This window comes from Pelmatolapia mariae, linkage group LG7 (genome assembly GCF_036321145.2).
Source record: "Pelmatolapia mariae isolate MD_Pm_ZW linkage group LG7, Pm_UMD_F_2, whole genome shotgun sequence".
In the NCBI taxonomy this organism is placed as follows: Eukaryota; Metazoa; Chordata; class Actinopteri; order Cichliformes; family Cichlidae; genus Pelmatolapia; species Pelmatolapia mariae.
Genome location: NC_086233.1, coordinates 2075598 through 2102066, shown reverse-complemented (window position 1 = coordinate 2102066; position 26469 = coordinate 2075598). Strand labels below are relative to the sequence as shown.

Below are 26469 nucleotides of genomic sequence, written 5' to 3'. Positions count from 1 at the left end.
TGTCCGTCATCTGAACAACGGCAGGAAAGGAGGAAGGGAAATGGGGGAAATGCCATTACAAATAAGAAGAGAGCAACTGACATTGAATTACTGGGCAAGTTTACAAGGACATGGTCAAGATCATCCGACAAAAACTGTTTTCCAACCATGCTGGGAGAAAGAGAAAAGTGAATTGAAGAGCTTTGGGTGGACAGTGGGACAGAAAGCAGCTGACCTTAATCTGGACAAGATCAACATAAGCCAAACAGTACCGTTGCCTACAATACCATGGATGCTCCCTGGTGCAGTAGCAGATTTCACATTGTTAAACAAAAAGAACAAAGAGAGGGGTTTATCTTACATTCACATACAGCGCAGGAATATATTAATCAGTATTATAGTTATGTCAAAATCTACACAGATGCATCAAAGAATACAGCAACAAAAGCGGGATAGCATTTATTGTTCCTGAATTTAATATCAAGGTAGGGAAAAGGATCAGTGACGATTTATCAGTATACACAGGAGAAATGGTTTCAATATTGTTAGCAGTCCAGTGGATTGAAGAAACCACTAAGATCTGTGATATGCTCAGACTGGAGCTCATCACTGGCCAGTCTGCAAGACAGTCACTCAGAATGCAGACCTGACATTCTGATAGAGATCCAGCAAACATTATTCAGAATTATTATGATGGGGCTTATGGTCACATTCTTATGGTTACCAGCGCATCACGGAGTTAAAGGAAATGAAACGGCAAATAGGACAGCAAAAGAAGCAACAAGGAGACCAATGATAGATATGGATATTAGTGTTAGTAGGACGGAGATCAAGAATAGAATGTGATACAAAATGAAGGAAAGGTGGCAAAAGCAATGGGAGGAAGAGAGGAAAGGGCGATAAAATCCAATTTTTTGTCATTTCGGTCCACACTCCACACCAGTTGGTGGCGGTAATGCACCATTTTGCTGTTTGCCAACCGCCAATAAAACCTATAAAGAAGAAGAAGAAGGAGGAGGAAGTGAGTTAACGTTATGGAGGCGAAAGCGAACCCTGGTAGCTAACGTCCTACATTCATCCAAGTTAATAAAGGCAACTTTAACCCGCTGTGGTGCTCAGCTGCATGGAGAACAAAGCGCCTGTGCTGCTTAACGCGGTTCCTCCTTACGGACACATTATCTGCAGCGACAAATGGAGAAATTCGTCCTTCATTCAGGGTTTGAAAGGTAAATAAACACCACGAACCCGAAATAATAAATATTCAACAAAAATCAGACGAGAACCCACCTTTAACGTTTTATTATAAAAGTACTGACTTTTAATACTTTTAAGGTTGTGTTTATGGGGGGGGGGGGTGGAGTTCTGCATGAAAAGCAAAACGCGTGTAGGTATGGAGGAAGCCTTATTTTATGGTTACTGAATTATTTATACTATGTTAAGTATAGTTTATTTTCAATAGAACATATTTTTTGATGCCAGAGTTTAATGTTAATGTTCAAATATGATGATAATAATATTTTCAAACAAATTCATGCTCTCAGAATTTATTATTAAACTTCAGCTACACTTTTTAAATGATATATTCATAAAAGTCATAGTATCAGATATTTGACCTAACATTTGAATGACATAGCTTAAGTAGCTCTGTAGATATAGCTATTTGAAAAATGCCTCTGACTTCATCACAAAAATCTGTATTTTATGAGCAATAACAGCAGAGGGCTGAAACTTGGCAGTTTTTCTCTTATTAAGAAGTGAATAAGTGAGGTGGTCAGACTGGAAGCATTTGGTGAGTTGACATAAAGTACAGTGCTCTTAAAAGTGCCATCTCGATGTGTAGAACCAAGCAGCATAAACAGCTAAATTTCCCTGTGTTTAAACTGTCCAACAACACTCCTGAGGTTCAGTATGGTGAAATACCTCAGTCACTTTATTACTGATCAAATGAACGATGATGATGACGACATATACACACAACGGTGTAAGTTCTACGTGCAGGCAAAATCAGCTTCTGTTCAGTTTCAGTTAAAGCGGCTTTGTTTAATTGCACACCGTTATATACTGCCCCCTTGTGGTCGTCTGACGAGCAACGTAGAATGCAGAAGCCGCATGTTGCATGTAATGATGCAGTGAGGGGGCAGTGTCAGTCGGATGTTTGTAGCTGTGGGTGTTTGGACTTTTAAAGCACTTTTAAGAAATGTAATGTTTGCTTTTAGAGAACGACTGGATGGCTCTAGTAACAGTATGCTTTTAGCACTCACAGATCCGCAGACAGTGAGTGCTTCCCGTTACTCATCCAGTCTGAGGAAGCTCTGGTTAAAGTGTTTGTGTATTTAGTGCAATGAATTTGCATCTGCTGCAGATGGAGGTGTGAAAATCATCTTTGAGACTGAGCTCGGAGTGGCAGATTTCCTCCTGCCCAGCAAAAGCAGTGTCCTCTACGTCTCTGAGTGTGACATCATCGCAGGAAGCAGCTACAAGAGGAAGGTGGTTCGCTACAGGAACGTAAGTTTGATGTGAAACCTGGAAGCTTCTCGATGATGTTCAGGTTGATATTGAAGGCGCTCCTCGTGTTTGTTTTCAGGCCGGGAGCAGCTTCCAGGAGCTGGTGTTGGTGGAGAAGACCAGACTCAGCGAGCAGTACTTCCCCGCTGTGCAGAAGTTTGTGGTGTTTGACCTCGGCCTGTCTCTGCTGCCCATCAGCGGGCAGACCGACGCCTCACAGCTCATCACTCAGATGGTAAGATTTCCAGAATGTGTTGATTTATAGTCCTTAACTCTGGGTTACGGTACATAAAATCATTTTGCGTTGTTTTTTCTCTGTGTGTGTCATAAAAATATTGCATTAAGTTCATTTTTATAGACAGCGGTCTGCTATAAAGAATCATATCAGTGAGAGCTCAGTATTAACACAACATAAAGGGAATTTATTCATACATGACTTTTTGTTTTACAGAGACATAATGAAATATGACGAAAGCATCTGTGAGTCACAGGCACTGTAAACCCTGCATAACAAAAAGGATTCAAACCAATCAGAACAAAAGACCCAGATCAAAGCTGGTCTTTTTGTTGAATTTGAGGCTTGTTCTTGTTGTCTCCAGGTTCACGGGGAGGGTCGGGAGAACCCCTTCAGGAGGAAGAGCTCGTCCCGCCTGCTGGACCCTCTGGTCCTGGCTCTGGTCCAGCAGATCCCTGGGGTGGGCAAGGTCAAAGCTCTGGTGCTGTTGCGGCACTTCTCCAGCATCCAGCAGCTCTGCAACGCCTCCCCCGCTGAGCTGGAGCCCATCGTGGGCCAGGCTGGTGCTCAGCAGATCCATAGCTTCTTCCACAAACACACTGCCGGGACCTGAACAGCTCGTTCAGATTACAGTGGCCAAAATCCAGCCTTGAGACTGAAGTTCCTGCAGCATTGATTCACACTGAGAGACAACAGTCCTGGTTCAGAGAGCTGAGATGTCTGCATGAGGAGGCTGGAGAAACTCAATTTTTACTCTGGCTTGCAGTTGCTGGTTAGGTTGAAGCAATAAAAACTGCACGGTTAAAATGAGGTAAAGGTTGGCGTTTGGGGGAGAATAACCCCTTCGCAGCAGGAATCCTGATCCATCTCACTAATAGAAAAAAAACTTAGTAGATCAGGTTTAAATTAATGAGTAAATCAGGATTATTTGACACCCCAGGAATGAGAACAGTCACTGGACGATCAGGGCCATCACTCCTGATCAGAGCCGGGTGACCATGACCTGCGCAGCAAACAGCACTTTCACAGTGGTGCCTCAGGTCAGGCACGCTCCTCATTTTCATCGACATTCACGGTGTTTGCGTCCCAGATGGTCAACTCCAGCGTCCTGAGATGTGTGAGAGAGAAGGCTTCTTGCAAACTGCCTGACGTGTGTCACTCTAAACCAGGCGCCAAAATTACTCACACATTTGTGTCTCTGAGACGACGGTTTACAGCACAGCCTTCAGCGTGAGCAGGAAGTGTTGGAGGCAGCGTTAACCTAACATGTTGCTCAGTGTGTTCCCGTGTGCAGGCACAGGGAGCACCTGCAAACTGTCACTGGCCACAGAGCTGAGCATGAACTAATTCCACGACTCGGTTCATGTGCCGGTTTTTACTCTGCATTATTTATTTTGACCTGAATGGATGGTTCAGTTTTAAAGGACAGACTCTGACATCAGTTTGCGTCCTGAGCAGAGACAATTTTCCAGACTTTGAATGCATGCAAAACTGATTTCTACGACTGTGAAATAAAAATAAAAGCAAAGTTTCGCATTTTCTCTTTTTATTGCCTTAAAAATACCTGAAAGTATTATTCTGATGAAATGAGCTGCAGATTATTCCTCTGTGTGACTAACTCATTTCAGTCTGAGGATACTAATAAATGCACAGACTGCATATGTTGGGGTGTGTGTTACACTGTACTCTTTGAAATTTGGCATACTCAACTACATTAATATTTTTAACTTTCTCCTTATATTACCTCATGTTTCTTCTATATATTTTCAAATGAGCTAATGACAATACTTTTGAAAATATGAAATTATATCTTTAAATCCTTACAGAATTTGGGAGTTTCTTTCCGTCACTTAGACTAAAAGAAGACTCTGGTCCTTAAACTTCTTGCGCTAATCCCTTTCGGCAGGACCGGGAGAAGGTGAGAGTGCTCGGGCCGTTTTCCTCTCGGTGTCCCTGAACGCCTCTTGGTGAGTCCTGGGTATTTAACATTCTACCCTGGACAGCGGCAGGTTGTTGCGCAAGCGCAGCCCATTCAGTCTGCATGAATGCGGAGTGAGGAGAGGACAGGAGCACTGGGAGTACTGGGACTGGGAGGATCGGACCGGACCCGGGTAGGCGGACATGGATGGACAGAACAGCGGCAGCATCTGCTCCCGGCCGCACGGCACCGGGACGCACGGCAGGAAGAAGAAGAAGAAGATCCCCGACAGAGTGACTCTGAAGAAGGAGATCGGGCTGCTGAGCGCCTGCACCATCATCATAGGTGAGGCTGAAAAACAAGGAGATTCCTTCTTCTTTTGATTTAGTGCTGCAGAACTTTACATAAAAACTCGTTCTTTATCAGAGCTGTGCTGAAATGAACCAGCTCCTCTGTGGCTTATCAATAAGCTGAAAGCTGCACAGGAAACTCACAGCTTGTGGGGGTAAAAAAATGAGGGAGTCCATATTTGTTGTGGGTTCACATCAAACTGAGTTGTAGTGCTTACGTGGCTGAAATACATGAAGTCCAGGAGCAGGCTGGTGGTGAAGCAGAAGATCATTGTCTGCTGGAGCAGAAGGAGAAGCCGGGAACTTTAAAGAGGAGCACCATCCAGGGTGGATGGAGGGGGGAGGCCTGCAGGAGCTCAAGTCTGACTTAAAACTACTGTCAGCTTCAAACGGGCTCTTATTGTTCCTCCGTTTGATACTGGGCATGTTTGCAGTGAGCCAATCAAAATCCAAACTGCTTGTGGTGCGCAAAGAGTTTAGCTAAGCTAAATGAGTATTTTTTTTAAAAAACAAAAAAGTATAAACTGTGTTTTTCTCCTTGGCACACAGACACAAGGAGGAACTTTTATATTGTACTGAGCCTCATACATGGCTGTAGGTTTCCTTCAGCACTGGGAGACAGAACCCTTCAGGGACCGAGCCTGGTGCTGAAGTGCCAAAAAGTGCAGTTCCTCTAATGTCCACTTGAGGCAGATACTCTCATGTTAAACTGTCCAGCTTTACACGCAGAGAAATAAACTTGTTTACAGCCTGAAGTTTCTGTACAAAAGTTTTATCCACAGAATGTTGGACACAGCCAAGAAGTGGATGCTGCGCACTATGGTGGCCTCAAGATCATTGACGGTGTGCTGTGATGATGAGAGAGCTTAGTCTGAAAGCAAAGGTGTCGATCTGCATTCTTACCTAAGTCTATCAATCAATCAATCAATCTTTATTTATAAAGCACTTTTCATACAAAACAAACTGTAGCACAAAGTGCTTTACATGGTTAAAAGCAGCCCACCCCACCCCACCCTCCCACTCATTCCCCACACTCTCATTAACAGAAACGGTCATGGATACACACATTCTCTCTCCCCCCCCCCCCCCCCCCCCCCCCCCACACACACACACACACACACACACACACTTAAAGAGTAAAATTGGGCTGGGTACGTATTAGCCAAGTGAGGAAACACTATCACAGGGAGCTGTCTGCACCGGGAGCCGGTCACAGACCGCAGCCTCCAGGCTGGGCACACAGCAGGAGGAAGGCAAAGAAGCCCCCCAGCCAGGCTGAGAGGATCCACAGAGCCCCAGCAGCCACGGTCGATCACAGCCCCGGTGCAGAGAGCCCCCTCCGAGGAAACACCGGAGATATGACCTAATAAGAATATAAACAGGATAAAAAGATAAAATAAATAAGAGTGGGATACAATCTAAATATAAGTATAAACAGAGTAAGAAGATAAAAAATGAATAAGAATACAATCAATAGATATTAGGTAAAACTAAATTAATAATATAAATAGAATAACAGGATAGAATAAACAAGCATAAAATAAATAAGCGTTAGTTAAAAGCTAAATTAAAAAGGTGGGTCGTGAGCCTGTTTTTAAAAACATGTACGTTCTCTGCGGCCCTGAGCTCCTCCGGCAGGCTGTTCCACAGTCGAGGACCATACCACTGAAAAGCTGCCTCTCCGTGAGTATGTGTCCTGACTTTAGGGACAATCAAAAGGCCAGTACCAGAGGACCTCAGGGTCCGTGAGGGTTCATATGGTAAAAGCAGATCTGAAAGATAAGAAGGCCCAAGACCATTAAGACATTTAAAAACCAATAAAAGAACTTTAAAATCGATCCTGAAACACACAGGGAGCCAATGCTACACCTGGGGTGGGCAATTCCAGGTCCCGAGGGTCGGTGTCCTGCAGGTTTTAGATCTCACCTTGGGTCAACACACCTGAATCACATGATAAGTTCATTACCAGGCCTCTGGAGAACTTCAGGACATGTTGAGGAGCTAATTTAGCCATTTAAATCAGCTGTGTTGGTTCAAGGACACATCTAAAACCTGTAGGGACACCGGCCCTCGGGGCCTGGAATTGCCCACCCCTGGTCTACACTCACAAACTCTGAGTGGTGACTGTGAGAATGACATCACAGATACGAGTAATGGAAATGAGCCTCCTCTCCAAGGTTTCTGGGCTCTCCTTTAGGGATGAAGAGCGAGGAACTGCCCACGCTGAAAGAAACCAGTTGCAGTGGTTCCAGGGGCGTAATTTCCAGGGGGTTAGGAGGGTTATGGCCCCCTCAATAATCAGACCCAACCAATATAACCCCCCCCCCCCCCCCCCCCCCAATAAAGTTATGAATTATCTTGCATAAATAGGTTGTTTATTTATTTGGACACAGATCTTGACCCCACCAATGTTCAGCACAAAGTTACGCTGATGGGTGGTTCAGCGTCTGTTCAGAATGGCACCTGGAGGCCTCATGGTGAGGTGCTTCTGACATGAGTTCCAGAGCAGACCCAGGACTCTCTGGAGAGTCTCTTGGCTGTAAACGTGTTTATTTCTGCACTGTAAATTTTTTTTTTTAAATTGTAATATAAAAGTATTTTACTGTGTGTTTTACAGTTTTTTTCTGTTTTTTTAGAATATCATTAAATTTACATAAATAGATTGTGATTTTACATGTCAAATGTAAAATAACATAAAATCACTGTAAATGTGCTGTAAAATGTGAAGTTTTTACATGAGTCTGTGGGGACTGACTCACTGCTGGAGCCAGGTTCAAGAGGACCGCCATGGTGGCTTTAGATAGCACAGAGGAGCAAAACAGTGAAGTGAGGTGATGCCAGTGAATCAATGCAGGGAGGAGGCTGTGGTTGATGTATACGTCGACAGAACAGTGGACTTTAACACAGGATTTTGTTGTTTTTTCTGTTTTCAAACCAACAGACTAACTGATTTTGTTTTTGTGCATAAACCCAACCATACATACCTGTGCTATATTTTACACTCCCATTAACGTCATTTAGGATGTATAGGGATAAATGATCTTTCTCTTGTGAGGGACAGAAAGTAGGCCCATGGCTTAGCAGCATGGAGTAGCAGGTATTCCCTAGTAGGTAATGAGGGGCCAGAGCATTAACGGATTTGCTAGTGGAGCTTTGAGGGTGGGGGTGATATGTTCCCAGAGGTCAGAGTGAGTTAGAAGCCTGGCATATAAGTTCTGGACATACTGGAGCTGGAAATCACTAACAGAACTTCATTGTAATAATCGAGGTGGTGACAGAGGCACGGAGGAGAGTCTCTGCTACAGAATCAATGAGTAATGGCCAAAATCGAAAGGTGTAAAAAAGTTGCTTTGGTGACAGATATGATGTGAAAGCGTAGAGTCCAGAACGACACCCAGATTGCAAACCTCGGGGGTTCATGTCAATGAGAAGATTTTTAGTCTGCTGGAGTCGGACTTTGGGGCTGTGTTTTATTTCTGTTGAGTTTGAGTAGGTTAGATGACATCCATGTTTTGATTTCATGCAGACAGTTGCAAGTGATTGTGGGAGGAGCTGAGTGGAGGGTTTGGCACTGAGATAAAGAGGTGTATCATCAGCATAGGAATGTAAGCACAAACTATGGTGGCAGATGATCTGACCAAGGAAGAAAGACAAGAATCAGTCATGAGATCTGGAGTCATTCACAGTCCTGAAAGTCTCCTTTTCTATTTGCTATCTTACAAGAGTTACTCTAAGTTATCATGATGGGTTATTTTAAAATTGTGGTCTACTAGCAGGCACAAAATGCCTTCTAACAATATAGCTTAAATAAAAATAAAATAGCTCAATAAGGTAAAAACTCCACAAAAGAAGAAGCAGAATTTAATAGAAATGAAATAAATCTTTAACAAGTCACCAAGAAAAAACTATAATAAGGATCTTTATGATGCAGGGAAAGATTTTCCTCATCTGTCCTTGTGGCAGCAGAAACAGATGTTAGAGGAAGTATTCAGATGTATGTCTATGGAGGAATCTAAGCAGTGTTTTGATTCAAGCTGGATTCTTACAGCAGTGATGGGGGGAAAATTCCCTCATCAAACAATATGGATGCATTAGCCCGAAGTTTAACATCCGAGCAGCAGTAACGTTCAAATCGATTTTTATTTTATATTTTTATATACAACGCCAAATCACAACAACGGTCTCCTCAATGTTCCTTCATGGTAACGTGTCCGGGTTCATGCTGTTATTCCAGTTCCTCAGCATTCCTTCTTACCACTTGGATTAACGTCCCTGTCCACCCAAAAAGTCCAAAGGCCTGGTACCCACACTGTGTCTGTGAGGTGTGAGTGCAGCCATGTCTCCATGAAACACATCAAACTACACTCATGATGAGTCTCTATCAGTTCACCGAGCTCATCCATATTATTATCCAAGAAGCTCACATTCCACATGATGAAAGCCGGAGAGACATTTGTATTTCCTTCTCCCAGCTTGTCGCTGAGCTGCAGCTCTGAAAACCTACTCGCCTCCTCTGTAGCTCTTCAGGATTACGGACTCTGCTCCAGGCAGCTGAACTGGAGAAGATTCTCTGTTGTCTTGTGTTTAATGACAAGAAGAAAAAGAAAAACAAGGGTCGACTTGTAAAAAACAAAAATGGTTTCACCTCAGGGTAAAAACACAATCAGTAACTAACATGTGTTTTATAGGCTTAAACACATTTTTTTTTTTTAAAAAAGCTGCTGTAATAGGCTGACACTCTGCACAGAACAAAACATTTCTGTGGTTTAAAGCAGGTGTCTTTCATTTCTTTTTCACCACAAGTGATCAGTTCAGTTCAGTTTTCCGGTGTGTAATGAGGATTCCAGCTGTTACGGCCGACCTACAGTGGTTTTATTATCTAGTAAATGGAGTGCTCCAAAGTATTGCGAAGGCATTGAACCCCAGGCTGCTAACCTGCTGCCTCCGTGGATGTTGGTGCAGGTCTTGGCTAACTGGACCTCATCCACACTTGGCTTTATGTTTTTTCCCTCCAGAACGAGAGAAAGGTTTTGTGTGCAGAATGCTGAAACACCTTTCCATTCACAGAGAGACGGAGGGAACAAACTGGCTGCTCTGCACGCTGCAGGAAGCTCTGCATCTGAAGTCATGTTTCTGTAGATTAAAACAAACTCGAATCTTTTTTCTTGACCTTTTAATTCCTTCAACACTGACATGTTTCAGAGGGGAAGCTGCAGGAATGAGCTGCTGCAGAAGGTGAGTCGGTCACTTCCCACCTCTGCAGACTGGAGTGGATAATTTATGTCTGGTTATGTAATGGCTGTGTGTGCCACTTGGCTGCCTTCTGCCACGCTACTGGTAGTGCTGTAGACTGAATGTGTCGGATCTACTGGTACTCCACGCTGCATACTGAGGCTCTGGGGAGGAGGAATTGTTCCCATCCTGAGTTATGGCCTTTATGTCCTTCTCTAACTCACTCTGTTGGAGCTCTTTGTGTTTTAATGTCCTCTATATAAACTCAGAGGGGACCAGTTTGGACTTTGGAGCAGTAGAAATGTTCAGGATGTTCTCTGACAAAGAAGTCACATGTGAAAAGCACGTGCAAGAAGGATGGTGCTATGTGACCAATAAGAGAACAATCAGGACCCTGTGGGGTCTCTACCTCCAGCTTCATTCTTTGCATTGTTTTCTGGGTCTCATTTACTCTTTTTTAGTATTTGACAGATTTCTGGACTGATAGCAAGCAAAAGCAAAATTCTCCTGAATGTATCTCATAAAGCTTGAGGCTCTTCATCCTTCCTTAGAGTTGATGCTTTGGGCGTCCCCTGCAAAGTCAATCAGTGCCTTCTACCTGACTTGCAGACAGGCACACTAACCCCTGATCCTCATGTCTGTGTCACCAGAATACATGAATACAAATGAATGTACAATGTGTCCCCCGCCCAAAACAACAACAACAACAAAAAACAGAGATGAAGAGAGAGGAGTCGAGGCGTTTGACAATATGAGACATTATCCATCCATCCATCCATCCATCCATCCATCCATCCATCCATCTTCTGGTTATCAAATTCAGGTGTCCCAGGGCAAGGTGGGAGGGCTCACACACCGGACAGGTCACCCATCTATCACAGGCCTAACAAAACCAGGAAATAAAACCATAAAAGACACACAAGGAAAAAAACTAACAAAGTAAACCAGGAAGTAACCAGAAGACTAACATGAAACATGATGACATAGACAGGACAAGAAAAAAGGCATGGGAAGTAAGAAAACACAAGGAATGATTAAAAAACTAATGGAAACCATGGCAACCATAACAGCTCACCAACAAAGCACCCTGAAGTGACACATACCTCATATGACCTGGGTTATTCAATATACAAGATATTAAAGATCTCGACTCCTGTTAAATGTGTCTGATAGGAAACATCATCGGCTCCGGGATCTTCATCTCTCCTAAGGGTGTCCTGGAGCACTCGGGCTCGGTGGGAGTGGCTTTAGTGGTCTGGGTGCTGGGAGGCTGCATCGCTGCGTTGGGTTCCCTCTGCTATGCTGAACTGGGCGTCACCATTCCCAAATCTGGAGGCGACTACTCCTATGTCACAGAGATATTTGGAGGTCTGACGGGGTGAGTGACCCTTTGTGTGTCCAGTACTCATCGCTGAATTAGGATTAGGATGATGAAAATCTAAATGTCAGGGGCTTTTCTCTCTGAGCTGTGCGCTGTTGCTCGTCACTGGTATGACTGCACTTTTTCACAAACTGTGGCGTAACCTGAGACAGCTATAAGTGCTTTTAAGTTCAAATGTGGAAATAACATAAAAGAGGAAAGGAGCAAACTCTTTGCCACAGCACTGTACAATAAATAAATATGACTTCTTATCAGGGTTAATGCCAGTAAATAACTTTTTTGACCAATGTAGGTCAGTCTACATGGACAGGTAAAGGGTGTAGCTTCATACTACACATGGAGACAGATATGGAAGACATGAATTAGCACAGCTTACCAGCAGGTTCTTACCATCAACCGAACACTTACATGTTCTGCCGTCATACAGGCAGGTTGTGTACCAAAAACTTTCTGAGTTGTTGTTCATGTAAATTTTTCTAGTTACGACATTTCGTTGGAAGGACGCAGACTCAATAACTCGAATGTGTGTAGCAGAAGCGTCTCGTTGTGGTGGATGAAGGTGATGCCATCAGGACGCTGGTGCTGCTGCTCGCTTCACACCTCAAATCAAACTGGAGGATGCCCTAAAGTGGTTCATGATACAGAAAGATATTTCACTGCAATAGAAACCCGTTTCAGTCCTTCTGTCAAAGACATGACGAACAAAAGGAAACAGTTTGGGCCACAGAGCCCGGTTATTCTGGACTGTCTTACGAGTGCCATGAAGACTCCAGAAGTCTAGAGGTTCTTTAGCTGCACTCACACTGGACGTGGTCTTTTTTATATTCACCAGTGAAATCCACGGCGAGGGCTTTGCCTCGTGTTTTGGTGTCCTGCTGAGTTATGGAGAGTTTCTGAATCTGTGTTTGTCACTGAAGCTCCTTCTCTCTTCCAGATTCCTCCTGTTGTGGAGCGCCGTCCTCATCATGTATCCGACCACGCTGGCCGTCATCGCACTTACCTTCTCCAGCTACGTCCTACAGCCGGTCTTCCCAAACTGCGTTCCACCGTACATGGCGACACGGATGCTGTCTGCCACCTGTCTCCGTGAGTGATAACTTTATCAAACATACTTTGATCAGTGTGACGCCAGTTCATCAAGTCAGAAGAATTGCTTCATTATTTTGTCTTCTGTGGAAAACTTATAAGGTCGATCCTTCAGGCCCACAGGAGATGCAGTACGAATCGGGATGTATATAACAGGCAACACCTCGGATGCTATAGTGATGAAACACATTTCCAACCAAATTTGTTGTCCCAGAAACTTTTTCTAAAAGGTGCCTTCAGACTGTTTGATTGAAATGGCAGATTTTCGTGGCGTATCAGAATATACATACACCTCCATTAATATTTGTTGTACCTCAACCAAGATCCTTTTGGTATCCATCAACAGGCTTCTGGTATAATTCTGGTTTATATTTGACCGCTCTTGGAAAAGTCAGTAGAGTTCATTTATATTGTTTGGTTTCCTGTCACAGACTCAGCTTTTAAGCTTATACCACAAATTTTCAGCAGCGTTGAGGTCGAGGCTTTGGGAGGCCCATTCCATAACCTTAATGCTAACTTGGTTCATCCAAATCCAGTGTTTGGGATCATTGTCCTGTTGGAACCCACGACTGTGTCCAAGTTTCACCCGTCTAGCTGTTGGTTGGAGAAGTTGAAGATTGCGGAGGTAGTCCTCCTTCTTTATTCCATCCACTTTGTCTAATGTACCAGAATCACTGGCAGTGAAACAGCCCAGAGCGTGATACTACCACCACCATGCTTCACAGCTGCAGTGTTCTCAGGGTTGAAAGCCTCACCTTTGCTCCTCCAATCAGCTCCATCTTTGTCTCGTCTGACCATCAAACTTTTCTCCAGAGGCCGTTTGGCTCGTTCACGTGGGCAGCTGCAAATTTCAGTTGAGCTCGTTGATTTTGGAGCAGGAGCTTCTTTCTTGGTCAGTCCATGGAGATGTGAGACTGGCTTCACTGTGGAAGTGACACTGGTGTTCCAGCAGATTCTAGTCCAATGGCAGGCTATGTTCCTGAACATCCTAACCAGTTTCCTCTCATCTGAGGGGGACAGTCTGGGTCTTCTCCCAGACCTCAGTGGGGACAGATCTGAGTAACTTGTACTTGTGTGATCTTGGATCCTTGTTCAGAAACGGCTCAGAGAGACTTTCCCAACTTGTGTAAATCTGCAGTTCTGCTTTTCAGATCTTCACTGAGATGGCTGGACTTTCCCATTGTTCCCAGTATTGGTCAATCCAGTGAGTGCTGTCAAACAAATCCTTTTTATGCTGCAGAGAGAATCTGTCAGTTGTAATTAACCATGATCACTAATGAGAAGTTAACAGGCCTCGGCCAAGTTTAAAGACATCATAGAACCTCCAACATCATTTATCAGAAGCTTTCAGCATGTAAGTGTAAACATGTCTGTATAAACACTTGTGTCCAATCAAAATGAATTCAGACTTTTGCACCCAGATCTTGTTTTTAAGTTTTTTTAAAACAGTCCATCCTGGAAGAAGAACCGTTCAAAGAAATCATTAAAAGCCCAAAATGACTGTGAGGTTCAAGCCTGTGATGAGCGGATGGAAACCTCTGACCTCAGCTGTATCCCATGATACTGCTGCTCAGCATTCATCTTTAGAAACAGTTGTGCTGATCAGAAACATACTGGTTGCTCTTTTTAACAGAGCTTGAATGTGTTTCCAGATTTGGGGGATTTTGTCTGGAGTGGTCAACGGGAAGAATGAATAAGGCAGAAATTCTGTGTAAAAAAAGCCTTTAATAAAAAAAAAAATCACATGTTCGGTGTGATGCAGCGTGGAGAATAACGTCATGGAGCTGCAGACTGCGGCTTGTGAGTCTGCTGTGCTGCTCGCTGTGTCCTCATCTTCCCTCTGTGCTCCAGAGAGCAGTGATGCAGCATTACTTGAATGTCGGAGGAGAGTAAAGTGTGTTAAAATGCTTCTAATAAAAAATGCATTGGAATCCTGGAGGAGGAAGAAGAGCAGGACCAGGAGATGAGATGAGCTAAAATCATTAAAACCCTCCGAATCAAAGATTATCCGTGTTTTGTCTGTCAGTGTGTCCATTATTCAGCGTCATGTGTGTGGCTTCAGCAGTTTACAGTTTCTATAGAGCGGTTTGGTGCTCAGGGTGTGAATGAACTGAAGAAGCAGCAGCAGAGGGATGTTTGTTTCACATTCTGCTTGAAAGCAAACAGTTTGCACAAAGCTGAGTGTTTATAGCTGCTCTGAAAGGCTACACTCCAAAGCAGAGTCAAAAGTCTGCCTTCATAGAGAGCGACAAAGTGCAGTGAATGGTAGAAATGAGCATAATGGCACACACTTTTGAACAAACCCTCGTTGAAGGCTTTCATGCTGTTAAACTCAGTTGTTCACACATGAAGTGAGCTCTGTGTAAAGAATGAGAAGAAAGACGGCGAGAAAAGTGACCTGGCTGCTTTCTCTGCTCTTCGGCTCTGCAGATTTTCTGCCCTCTCACGGCTGTCCAGCATTTCTGTTACACAGTTCAAATCATGGCGGTTTCATGTATATATAAACCGTGTATAAAAGTGCACTTTGCCAACTTAAAGTCACACGTGATTGGGTTTGGGAGGTCCAGTCATGAAACCTCAGTGTGGAAATTTTGGTCACCGTGTGTGTTTTATGGAGGTAGAAGTGACAACAGCACAGATGCTCCAGTTAGCTGAGCGAAGTCTATCTATAGAGAGCAAAACTGTGTTTGTATCAGGCTGCAAACATTTGTTTTTCTGCTGTAGTTTGAACTTTGGACGTCAGAGGAACTGCAGCTTTTTTTTAACACTTGCCAGTTTTTATATACATTTGTACTCCAGCACATAACAACAGGAATCTAATAGATGGCAGTCCATCTTTGGAGGTGGATTCATTCGTTTGGACTGATGACCTTGGCTTGTTAGGTAAATGTGTAAGCTACTACACTATGGAGTGACTGGAAAGGCTGGCTATAAAAACTCTTTAAGTTCACTAATCCAGTGGGGTAAAATAAAAACTCTTAGATCTGAGAAAAAATCTTAAAAACAGGGTGTGACTTGAAAAATTCAGCTGTGTTTATCAAAAATTGATTCAAAGATAGCGAGTGTCATTAGAAGTTTAAGGACAGTCAGTGAGGACGACAGAAGAGCCCGAGCAGAGGTCACGACCCCTCGGGCGGCTGCAAATGCCTGATCAATGAGTAAATAACGTCTGAGCTGGAATCTGAAGTGAGACAGCTGGACTCCTGACGCCCTCCTTCACACTCGTTCTTGGAACGGGATCCTGAAACGTGAGCTCGACCCGGCCTCCTCGGAGGGTGGCCGAGGGGCACCCAGACGGTTTTGTTCGCCCTTCGCAACGGAAGTGGTTTGTTTTGTGTGGCTGACAGCCTGCCTTTGTGCCGGAGAGCGAGGCCACCATGAGAGCGAGCCGGGGAAAGCCGCTGACAGTGATAGACGAGGTGAAACAATCACGCCCTCTCTCACTCAGCCTTTTCCCACATTCCTGCCTCCCAGGGTAACCGGCTGCTGCCGCCCACTGCCGGCGAGAGCACCCGCACTGGGACCGCAGGATGGAGACCAGATACTGCTGCTGATCTTATTAAAGGAGCACTCCACCGGCTTAACGTGTTGATCTCAGTCCAGACCAGCAACCTTTGGTCAGTCTCCAGTGATGTCCAGCTCAGTCCCAGTCAGACGGGGACTGGTGATCCAAACCTGTGTTGTCCTCTTACCCAGACAGGTCTTACTCCAGGAGGCCTTTCCTCCTTGCCCCGCCAACAAGGAGGAAAGGCCATCGCTAATGGAATCCATTTCGCTCAGTGATGGCAGCTTAGAGTTTCCACTCCAGATGTTTCTGTCTGGATTTACTTCCATAGCCTTTTGCTTGACTCTCAAAGAAATCAGAGTTTTCCTTCCCCCCAGATCAGGGCTGTCAAACATAAGCCCCGAGGGCCCACTAGAGGGCTTTGGAAAATGTGAAGGAGGGCTTAAATTTTAAACTTTTCAACTTTTTTCCTTCATTATTCTTTAACTTCCAGCCCAGACGTGACTCCACAGAGCGGTGACCTCCAGCATGCAGCTGTTAACAGGAGCACCTGAGCCCAGAAGGATTGAGTTTGGAGACACGTTACTGCTTACTGGTGGTTCATTTAAAAGTCTCATTAATGTGTGGAGGTTATTTTGCTGTGCAGAAAGAAAATAACAAATCCTAAGCGTTTATTTCCTGAGGCGAGCTTTCTGCAGTAATAACCCCCCCCCCTCAGAATGGGCTGATAGTTTTTGATCTTTAATGGAGACGTACCAAGTTTGACCTTTATCCTGTAGAGATGTTCTGAGCACTCTCTGTCCTCCCGAGTGTGTCGTTAACGAGGTTCTGTGCTCGGCTCAGTGCTGCTGACCTGGGTGAACTGCTCCAGCGTCCGCATGGCCACCAGGATCCAGGACGTCTTCACGGTGGGGAAGCTGATGGCGTTGGGCCTCATCATTGTAGTTGGTCTGGTCCAGATCTTCAATGGTAAATCTGCCAGCCCTCAACAGATCTGACGCTTTTCCACTTCCTGAAGTAAAGCTAAAAGCTCTGATGTCTCATGTAACCACCAGGAAACTACGAGGCGCTGACGCCTCAGGTGGCCTTCTCTCTGGAGAGGACGCCGTCGGTTGGGCAGATCGCGCTCGCCTTCCTGCAGGCGTCCTTCGCCTTCAGCGGCTGGAACTTCCTCAACTATGTGACAGAGGAGGTGGTCGAACCCAGACGGTGAATATTCACACTTCTCATCACCGTGGTTTTGCTTTCACAAATTATTGGGAACGTTCTGAAGATATGTAAGTGCCCAAACACGAGAACTTCATCCAAATTAAACTTTAAAGGAAACGTCAGACATCAAGGAAAATCAAGGAGACTGGAAAGTGAGAAACTAGCCTGCTTACAGTAACCAGATCACCACCAACTCATCAAAAGGTCCTAATTAGCAAATGAGATCGTTAATGTGCTGCAATATTTTTCTTTGTTCTGCAGATTAATTGACAACTGCTGAGACCCAAAAATGATCTAAAAACTAATCTTGCACTTTTGTAATCCTGCGTCAATCATCGTTTTACTCAAACAAACCAAATGATGTCTAATACTTCCTTTAATGTTTGTTTTTGGCTGCTACATCTTTCTTTTTTCAGCAGAGTGATGCTCCATGATCCTCATTATTTCTCTGATTTTATTCACCACGACCGTGTTAAATAAGACGTGGTAACACTTTATAAAAACCGGCTGTGAGGCTTACAGGTTCACGTTTCTCTTTATTTCTTTATTTATTGCTTTCTGTTTGCTAAGACACACAAGAACAACTGAAAAATGACATCTAGTAGGAAAGAATGAGGCTTAAGGTCATCACTGATGATGACTGAGACCTCACAGGGTTAATAAATGGAAAATTTCTAGTTAATTAACTTTTATGTTCAGTAATAGGTAAATGGATCGGAAACCATACAGCTGGTGTACATTGATGAGTCAGAGGGACTTCTGTTTCCTTTTGTTGCCCCTCGGCTCTTCACTGTTGGAGTTACTCAAAAAAGTAATGTATTACACACAGGATTGATGCTGAAGGCCTGTGAGGCTGCAGCAGTTTTCATGTAAAATAATCATTCAACTATTTATTATTTTATGATTTTTCCACTGTTTGGAACAGTACTACAGTTTAGTTAACTGTCAGGTTGCCATTTATTACTGATGGTTATTATAAAGTGTTACCAAATATGTGAGTAAAATATAAATGTATGCAACTTCCTTTAAAGTGGATCCTTTCTGCTCATTTCCAGCTCCATGTTTTCATTCTTGGACTCTGCTAGAGGAGCTTTGCATGAGTCACAGTTCAAAATAATCCTCCTCTATCTCATACTGGGCTGTGTTGCAGACCCTCAGTTCATCCTCTGTCTGAAACAAGACGTTTTAGCTCCTCCCCTTTTAAATCAACTTTCTTCTGATTGGTTGATGGAAAATTGGAAGAGAAGTGGGTGGGGCTCTTTGCCTGAGATGATCAAATTAGGGACATCCCCTCTCCGTGACATCATACAGAGCTAGGAGTAAAAAAAAAAAACTCTGAAGCCTGAGATTCTGGCTCACAGGGACTTCCTGTGCAGACATTGATCTAAAACTTTAATTTCATGCTCTACAGTAAAAGTTTCACAGGTTAGAGTTAAACTATATTAGTGCTTTTTCTTAAATCTGTAAACTTTGTAAAGTATTGCATTATTTAATTAGTTAAGTCTGTTACTGTTAATGTCTTGGAGCAACGACATAATTTCCTTGGGGATTATTAAAGTATTCCAAACATGCACCACAGGGACGTGCCATATATGACAGAAAATAAGCAGAATATTTCCACTTTGATAGGAGTCTGCTGTCTGGTGGTCAGCTCACTTGTTTCAGTGAGCTGACCACCAGACCTTCCTGTTTGAAAAGCTCATCCTTCAACTTCACATGTGGTTGTAAATGTTTTGGCTTGGACTATGTCGTTTGTGCATGGTGCGTGACCTCGGTCAGGAATCTACCTCGTGCCATCTACATCTCCATCCCATTGGTGACCTTTGTGTACACGCTCACCAACATCGCCTACTTCTCCTCCATGTCGCCCGAAGAGCTGCTGTCATCCAATGCTGTGGCCGTAGTGAGTAACATGGAAATCATGGTCTCGATGTCCAACCCTGTCTGCTGAAAATGACGTGTTCATGCAACCAAACTGCTTTTTAAATTATGTTTCGAGGGGAAAGGTAGAAAGGGAGCAGTCAAGTGTAACACAAAGACAGACAAAGCCTGCATTTGGAGATGTAGCCTGATGAACCAGGTAAAGTTAACCACTATTGACATGTTGTGCTGGTTATGCAGCTGAGTTATATCCCCCAGTGTTGGAGAGACCACCACAGTACTCAATACCCTATAAAATACATTAACATTTAGGATTGACAAAGTAGTCAAATATGCACGCACAGACTGAAAACCCTCCCACAACACATTGTAAAACCTTTACATGTATACATGCAATCAGTAACCAATCAGTGTTAAGCTTTGGTTGTGGAGAGGACTCAAATGGGAGTCAAGAAAACAAAACTCAACAAAAAGTGTCTTCATATCCCAACGTTCCGATGAAAAAGAAAGTTTGGTTGTCTGAGCGTGTCGGTCAATCTTTCTGTTGTTCTGCTCTCCAGACGTTTGGTGAGAAGCTGCTGGGAATGTTCTCCGTCATCATGCCGATCTCTGTGGCTCTGTCTACCTTTGGAGGAATCAACGGCTACCTGTTCACGTCTTCCAGGTGAGCCGGACTTCCTGTTTTTCTGTGGTTTTGAATAATGACCCAGCTCTGAAGCAGCTGCTAAGTTTGGTCTGGTTTTCCTATCAACAGGTTGTGCTTCTCGGGAGCTAGAGAAGGTCACCTCCCCAGCCTGCTGGCCATGATCCACTATAAGAAATGTACGCCCATCCCCGCCCTGCTCGTCTGTGTATGTACACATTGATATTACAGAAGTCTCAGTTTCTATGCTTTCTACACATAAACAGTATTTTAATTGTTTTTAACTGCACAGTGCTGTTTTTAAGTATTTTTATAAAATTTCTCCCTAACTCTGTGAGCTTTAAGTCCCATTACCTCTAACCCTGAACCCAGCGCTATCAGCGTATCAGATTTATGGCTTTTAAAAAATCAAACAAAATCAAGTGTTTGCATATTTAAAAAAATAATCATTTTCTTTTCCTCCAGAACCTACAGCTACGGTTAAATAGATTTCCACATACAGATGTGTCAGTCTGCAGGAGAGTGACCAAGTTTGGTACCAAAGGTTTTTAAAACCTTTTTTTTTTTTTTAAATTTAAACAAACTGCTTGTGTGGATGTTGGGTCTGTTCCCACAAACCCCGCTAGTTCTAGAGACTTATTCATCATGAAAGAAAAACAAGGCAACAGCGTTCGATCGATTACTTGCGCAAGGGAGGCCTCATCTGTGTCCAGCACGAAAATGACCCCAAATCCGGCCTCCTCTCGCTGCCTTTTATTGAGAGACAGTTCACACAAAACACAGCAAAGCAACGCCCACATGGTTCTAAGGCATTATATGTATATGTGTGAACTTCTGTATGTAGGTAAGAATGTGTGTGTGTGTGTGTGTGTGTGTGTGTGTGTGTGTGTGTGTGTGTGTGTGTGTGTGTGTGTGTGTGTGTGTGTGTGTGTGTGTGTGTTACCTCCTGCTGACCAAAGGGTCGTAAACGCAGGAAGTTTACATCAAAAGAAGCAGATCTTCCAGATAGGATGTATCTGCAATAAAACCTCCCTCAGCACAGAGTGGTTAGAGGTGGTTAGGATCAAAGGAATGGCTTTGATCCTACTGCTTGAACTAAGACTGTACAAATTTAAGAAACACAATGGCAACATTCAACAATTAGACCTAACAGTGGACTCCCTTCTTTAACCAGTTTGGGGGTTTGTCCGGGACAAAAGGAGCTGAATTGGGGAGGCACAGTGTTGTGAAAAAACTTGGCATGGTTTCTAAAACAAGTGTCCATAGATGGCACGAGAACCTGTTACAATAGCTAAACAAAGGTAAACGAAAAGAAAACTATCAAATTTTTCTTATTATTTTTCTGATTTCTTGTTTTTCTTATAACTCTCAGAATAAAGCCACATCCTGGTTTAAGCTGACATACAGTAAATATAGACTTAAAATGTTAAAGTTGGTCACCAGATTGACTTTGCTGGGTGTTAATTTACCAAAGTGGCCCATCCAACCAAAGTCTGCGTGCGGGAAAAACTTTCAAAAACTCTTCTTCAGTCATGTTCACGCAGTCACGTCTAACCTTGTGTTACAGTGCACTGCCACCATCATCATACTCTGCATTGGAGAGACACACAATCTGATCAACTACGTCTCCTTCATCAACTACCTGTCATACGGTGTTACCATCGCAGGCCTGCTGTACTACCGCTGGAAGAAACCCAACTTGTACCGACCCATCAAGGTGAACCCAGCAGGCTTCTACCATCTGTTACCTGTTAACTGTTCATTTCTGCAACTCATCAGGTTTCACTGACTTCCCACCATGTACTTGCTGCCTTCTACAGGTGAACCTGCTGGTTCCTGTGTGCTACTTGATGTTCTGGGCAGTGCTGCTGGGATTCAGTCTTTACTCTGAGCCAGTGGTTTGCGGTGTTGGACTAGTCATCATGCTTACAGGTGTACCTGTCTACTTCCTGGGTGTGCATTGGAAAGAGAAACCAAAGTGTATCTATAGCTTCATTGGTGAGTTTCTAAAGAAATTACTTTGTAGGGTTTAATTTGACTTGTTTTAATACAACTTGTGATTTTATCTTTCTGCAGAGAGGGCGACACATGTGGGCCAGAGGTTGTGTTTTGTGGTCTTTCCTCAGCTCGACCCCATCGAGCTCGCCAGTCCTCCAGAGTGGACTGACCGCTCATCAGGCAGGGGAAGCGTGTCTGTCAATTCTTAAAACTTTTATCTGGAAACAAAAAGATCTTCTGGGGTTTTTTTTATCCTGTTTTTACTGATCATCAAACAAGTCCAGACACCTGTTCCAGTCATGGGAGCTTTCTGTCTGATTTTTGAACCTTTGAGACTCTGATTTTTGTTTTTCTAAAGTCGAGTGGAATGCCCGCTGTTCTGTGTGGGCTACGTACAATTTTTTCTCTCCATCTACTTTTCTACTAAGTCTTCAAGTACACCAACCTAATGCCAACAGTTTCACGCCGTGAACCATCTGTTCCTCCTTTGGTAACACGACAGAACAGTGACTCTCTCTGAATGTTGCTGGTATTTTATTGTGCCTTCAGGTCTTTTCACACCAAGTCACACCACGTTTTTCCTACAGTTGGAAAACTGTAGGAAAAACAAAACTTGCACATTGTTTGTTAAAGTCACTAAAAACAGCCAACTCCTTTCTCATTTTCAGATCCATCCATGCCACCAGTGTGTCACGGGGCTCTTTTAAGATACACCAATTAAGAAGTGATACTGGAACAGCAGGCTAGATGCTTTAGATTTGGCTAGATTTAGAACTTAGGCTGAAGTCAAAGATAGCTGTTGTGATAAATTTTGTTTTTTTGTCTGTCGTCTTGGATATTTGCCCCATTTATTTTCATTTGCCTGAACAAAATTTTTCTTCAGACCAATCTAGTATCTGCTGATTAGTTCCCATGCATTAAAAATGAAGATTTTACATGTTTAAATGGGGAAAATGATCCACATTTGGAGGCAGGAGGCGTTGGCAGTGGCATTAATCATTTCGCTGCTCACAGTTTGAGTCCTGGGGGAGATTTCTTTTCCTTGCTGCTCTAATAAAGTGGAATGATTCTGCTTTTCCTTATTTGTAGTCATACATCTACTGTGCTGGACGTTCATATGAAATATGACCAAAATTTGGGAATGCCACACACATGGCTCTGTATGATGTCACCAAGCACAGATATTCCTAATGTGGCCATCTTAGACCTAAACTCCACCCACTTTCTGTTCAAACCTTCTGTTTTTTTGAGGGGCAGCCAATCAGAAAAAAGTTACTGTCTTGTTTCAGACAGTGAACGAAATGTGGGGCTTCACCAAGGCCGAGCACAAAATAAAGGATTATTTTACTCTAGAAGAGTCCTTGAATGTAAATATGGAGCTGCAACATTAATAATAACACCTTCTCGTTGTCCCATGGAGTCACCACAGCAGATGGAGCTGCATATTTCCATTTGGTGAAGCTGCAGCCCCCCCATTAATCCAGGTTTGGGATTGGTATAAACTTAATCCTGTAGGTTTGTAGCTCCTCCTTCTGGTCTTGAACTATGGAGCTTGTGTGTGTAAGGCAAATTTTAAACCACCACATCAGCCCCCAAACTGTTACATGTTAATCAGAATGAGTTACGGATTTTATTTTTTTAAATAAATAGAAAAGTAACGTTAGGAAAGGATGACATTACAGACTGTGTGCAAGATGTCAGAGTAGGTGTTTAGTGAAAATTTCAGACTTGGTGTGAAAAGCTCTTTATTTGGTGAAATGTGTATAAAATGTGGTGTATTAACTGATTCACTGTTAGAGATTTTAATATATTTGTGAGTGCCTTTTTGCTTTGTTTGTTGCATAGATTGTGAGAATTACTTTGGTCTCCTGTTGACTGTTTCTGTGTCACTATAAAAAGAAACCTGCTGTAAATAAACCAGACGGAGCACAAAGCACTGGCACATCCAAAAGACCGAGGGCAAACTCAAGCTTAAAAAATGTTGCTAACAAACTAGTTGTGCTCATGTTACCTGCTGCTCTCATGGATGAATTACATGATGCTGTGACCGTGAGTGCATTCAGACATAGGATTTGTGTAATCCACAGCAGTCTAACACGCTGTGGCACTTTATGTTGTGCATGTAAAGTGTTGCTAATGCAGGATGTTACTGAGACAGAATTGGCCCTTCTTGCAGTCACATCTGCTGGTCAGGTTGGAGCTGTACTGTTAGCAAAGCTTCTCACCTTTGCTAACAGTACAAAACCAACTTTCTTCGATTTCCTGCTCTGTGCTGTTTCTTATTATGCAACATGTTATTCTAAGAAACTGTAAACAAGACCCTCTTTCAGTTCTAAGGTTTTCTGGATTAGGACATAAAAAATCATCTGGTCTTTAGCAGGTTCTAAACATATTACACTGTGTCAGCAGCATGAGGCAGCATGCAGAAACGGGCCCCACGCATTCAGCAGCTTCGAGAAGCTCCTTTAGCAGTAATAAGTTGCAGTGATGATTTCCTGTGTGACTTATCAGTCTCTCACATCACTGTGGAGGAGTTTTGGTTTCTTTGCCTCATTGAGGTTTGCAGCATTAATTCATGCACAGCTCTTTGAGGACTGGACTTTGGACCATTGCAGCAGCTCAATGCTTTTCTTCTTCAGCCGTTCTGCTGCTGTGCTTGGATCATCGTCCTGCTGATGACCCAGTTTGGTCCAAGCTTCAGCTGTGGGACACCCGGCCTCACACTGACTCTAGAATACTTTGGTATACAGAGGAGTTTGTGGTCTAATCAGATCATCATCCCTCCACCACCATGGAGGGATGATGGGGTGTTTAGTTTTGTAAATTATGGACAGATATCTCCACTTAGGTCTCGTCTGTCCAAAGGACATTGTCTTGAGGTTTGTTCAATTTCAGCTTCATAAACCTGAGCCACGCTGCGATGCTGTCCCTGACTCCTGTAGAGTCAGAGATGGAGATCTTGATGGGGGGGTTTCCACCTCCAAACCAGCAAACTGCCACAATTTCAGCTCTTATAGAGGTGCTTACACCGGCTTAGGATCATCTACTCAGGTGCATCTGATTAACTCACCTTTTAATTCCTATGGAAGCAGTGAGAATGGACTTTTTCACACACTGCTTCTGTGTTTTGGCCTCATTTGTTCAGTAAATACTGACACAGTGTGATGTGTAATAATGTTCATCTGAAGCTGACCTAATTTTAAAACCTTCTAAGGACCAGCTGAGTTTTTATGACGTCTACCCTAAAATTAAAAGAGAGTGTACTTTCTTTTTATGACTGTGTGTTTTTCTGTGTTTGCTCTCAAGCAGCTGTGCTGTTGGACAATAACAGTAAGAGAAAGCCTTAACATTTCTATGTGCGCCCTTTTAGACTTTTATTCGTGTGTTTTTTGTTACACCATTTAGTATAATCCAGTACACTGTGCACTTAATGAGTCATAGTTATCCCAAATGATTTTTAATCCCTCAGGTTATAGCGATTTGCAGTATAAAGCAGCAGGGATGAGAATTCACACCTCCAAGTCTGAGGCCATGGTTGTTATCCAGACAGGCTGGGCTCTGTGCTGATGAGAAATTGCAGTATCTTGTGTGTTGTTCTTGAGTAAGAGGAGAGCAAGAGACTGACGCAGCCTCTGCAGTGATGCAGACGCCATATCGCTCCGTTATGATGAAGAGCCACAACAGATCAATACAAGTCACAGAGGGACTAGAAATTACAAAATTAATATCATTTTTTATTGAATGAGACTTGAAACTAATGATTAAAACAGGAAGTCATCAGGAGCATGTTTGTTGCGGTCACAGAGAGAGGATGCTGAGGGCGGTTTTACCATAGACCCAACTTCAGATTGGCTATATAATAATAATAATAATAATACATTTTATTTAAAAATAGCGCCTTTCAGAGCACCCATGGACACTGTACAACAAATACACAATATACACAATAATAAGAGTAACAGATAAAAGTTAAAAGCATACAGAGGTTTAAACATAAGCAATTTTAAACAGGTGAGTTTTGAGGGTGGACTTAAAAAGAGGGAATGAAGTATATCAGTAGAGGGGCCTAATTCTGTTCAGACAACAATAAAAAAAATCTAAAATCCAGCTGTATTCACTTTGGAAATTATAGCTGGTGTCTCCACTTGTATTGATACACACATTTTCATGTTGTAAATTTCTTGTAAAGCATTCAGTGTTTACAGTGGGATCATCACACTGGATGTTAACTTGGATGTGTGTTACTGCACTTTGAGAAAATAACTATAAATAAATGCAGAATGAGGCAGACCTGGACTGATGGTGTCTGTCTTTCTGAGCTGTGCCGGCTGTGGATGCGTCACAGCTGCTGGGGGTGGAGCCAAGATATTATGGGGCGGGTGATTAAAAGCGATTCTGGGAGGGGGAAAAAATCTGATTTTATAAGATTAAAACGCAAGAGAAAATTCCAGAATAGAGAGCAGAGGGGCAAATCAACAGCAGCAACAAAAAAGTTAAATATATTGATTAAATGTATAATTTTTGTAATATTTTGTAATATTATATAT

The 26469-nt window shown here is 43.2% G+C and overlaps 2 protein-coding genes across 2 annotated transcripts; both read left to right on the top strand.

Moving 5' to 3' along the window:
- Window positions 1-1000: 1000 nt before the first annotated feature.
- On the top strand, window positions 1001-4242 carry faap24 (FA core complex associated protein 24). The gene is made up of 4 exons (XM_063480443.1): window positions 1001-1205; window positions 2342-2484; window positions 2564-2719; window positions 3084-4242. Exons 1-4 carry the CDS (start codon window positions 1103-1105, stop codon window positions 3330-3332), a joined length of 651 nt encoding a protein of 216 aa, XP_063336513.1. The 5' UTR covers window positions 1001-1102; the 3' UTR covers window positions 3333-4242.
- A 522-nt stretch (window positions 4243-4764) lies between these two features.
- On the top strand, window positions 4765-26195 carry slc7a10b (solute carrier family 7 member 10b). The gene is given in 12 exon segments (XM_065471443.1): window positions 4765-4838; window positions 4840-4982; window positions 11393-11597; window positions 12535-12686; window positions 17035-17160; window positions 17247-17400; window positions 19180-19303; window positions 19842-19945; window positions 20036-20132; window positions 21492-21641; window positions 21745-21922; window positions 22001-26195. Coding segments are annotated over 12 exon segments (1638 nt in total). The 3' UTR covers window positions 22132-26195.
- The last annotated feature ends 274 nt before the right edge of the window (window positions 26196-26469 follow it).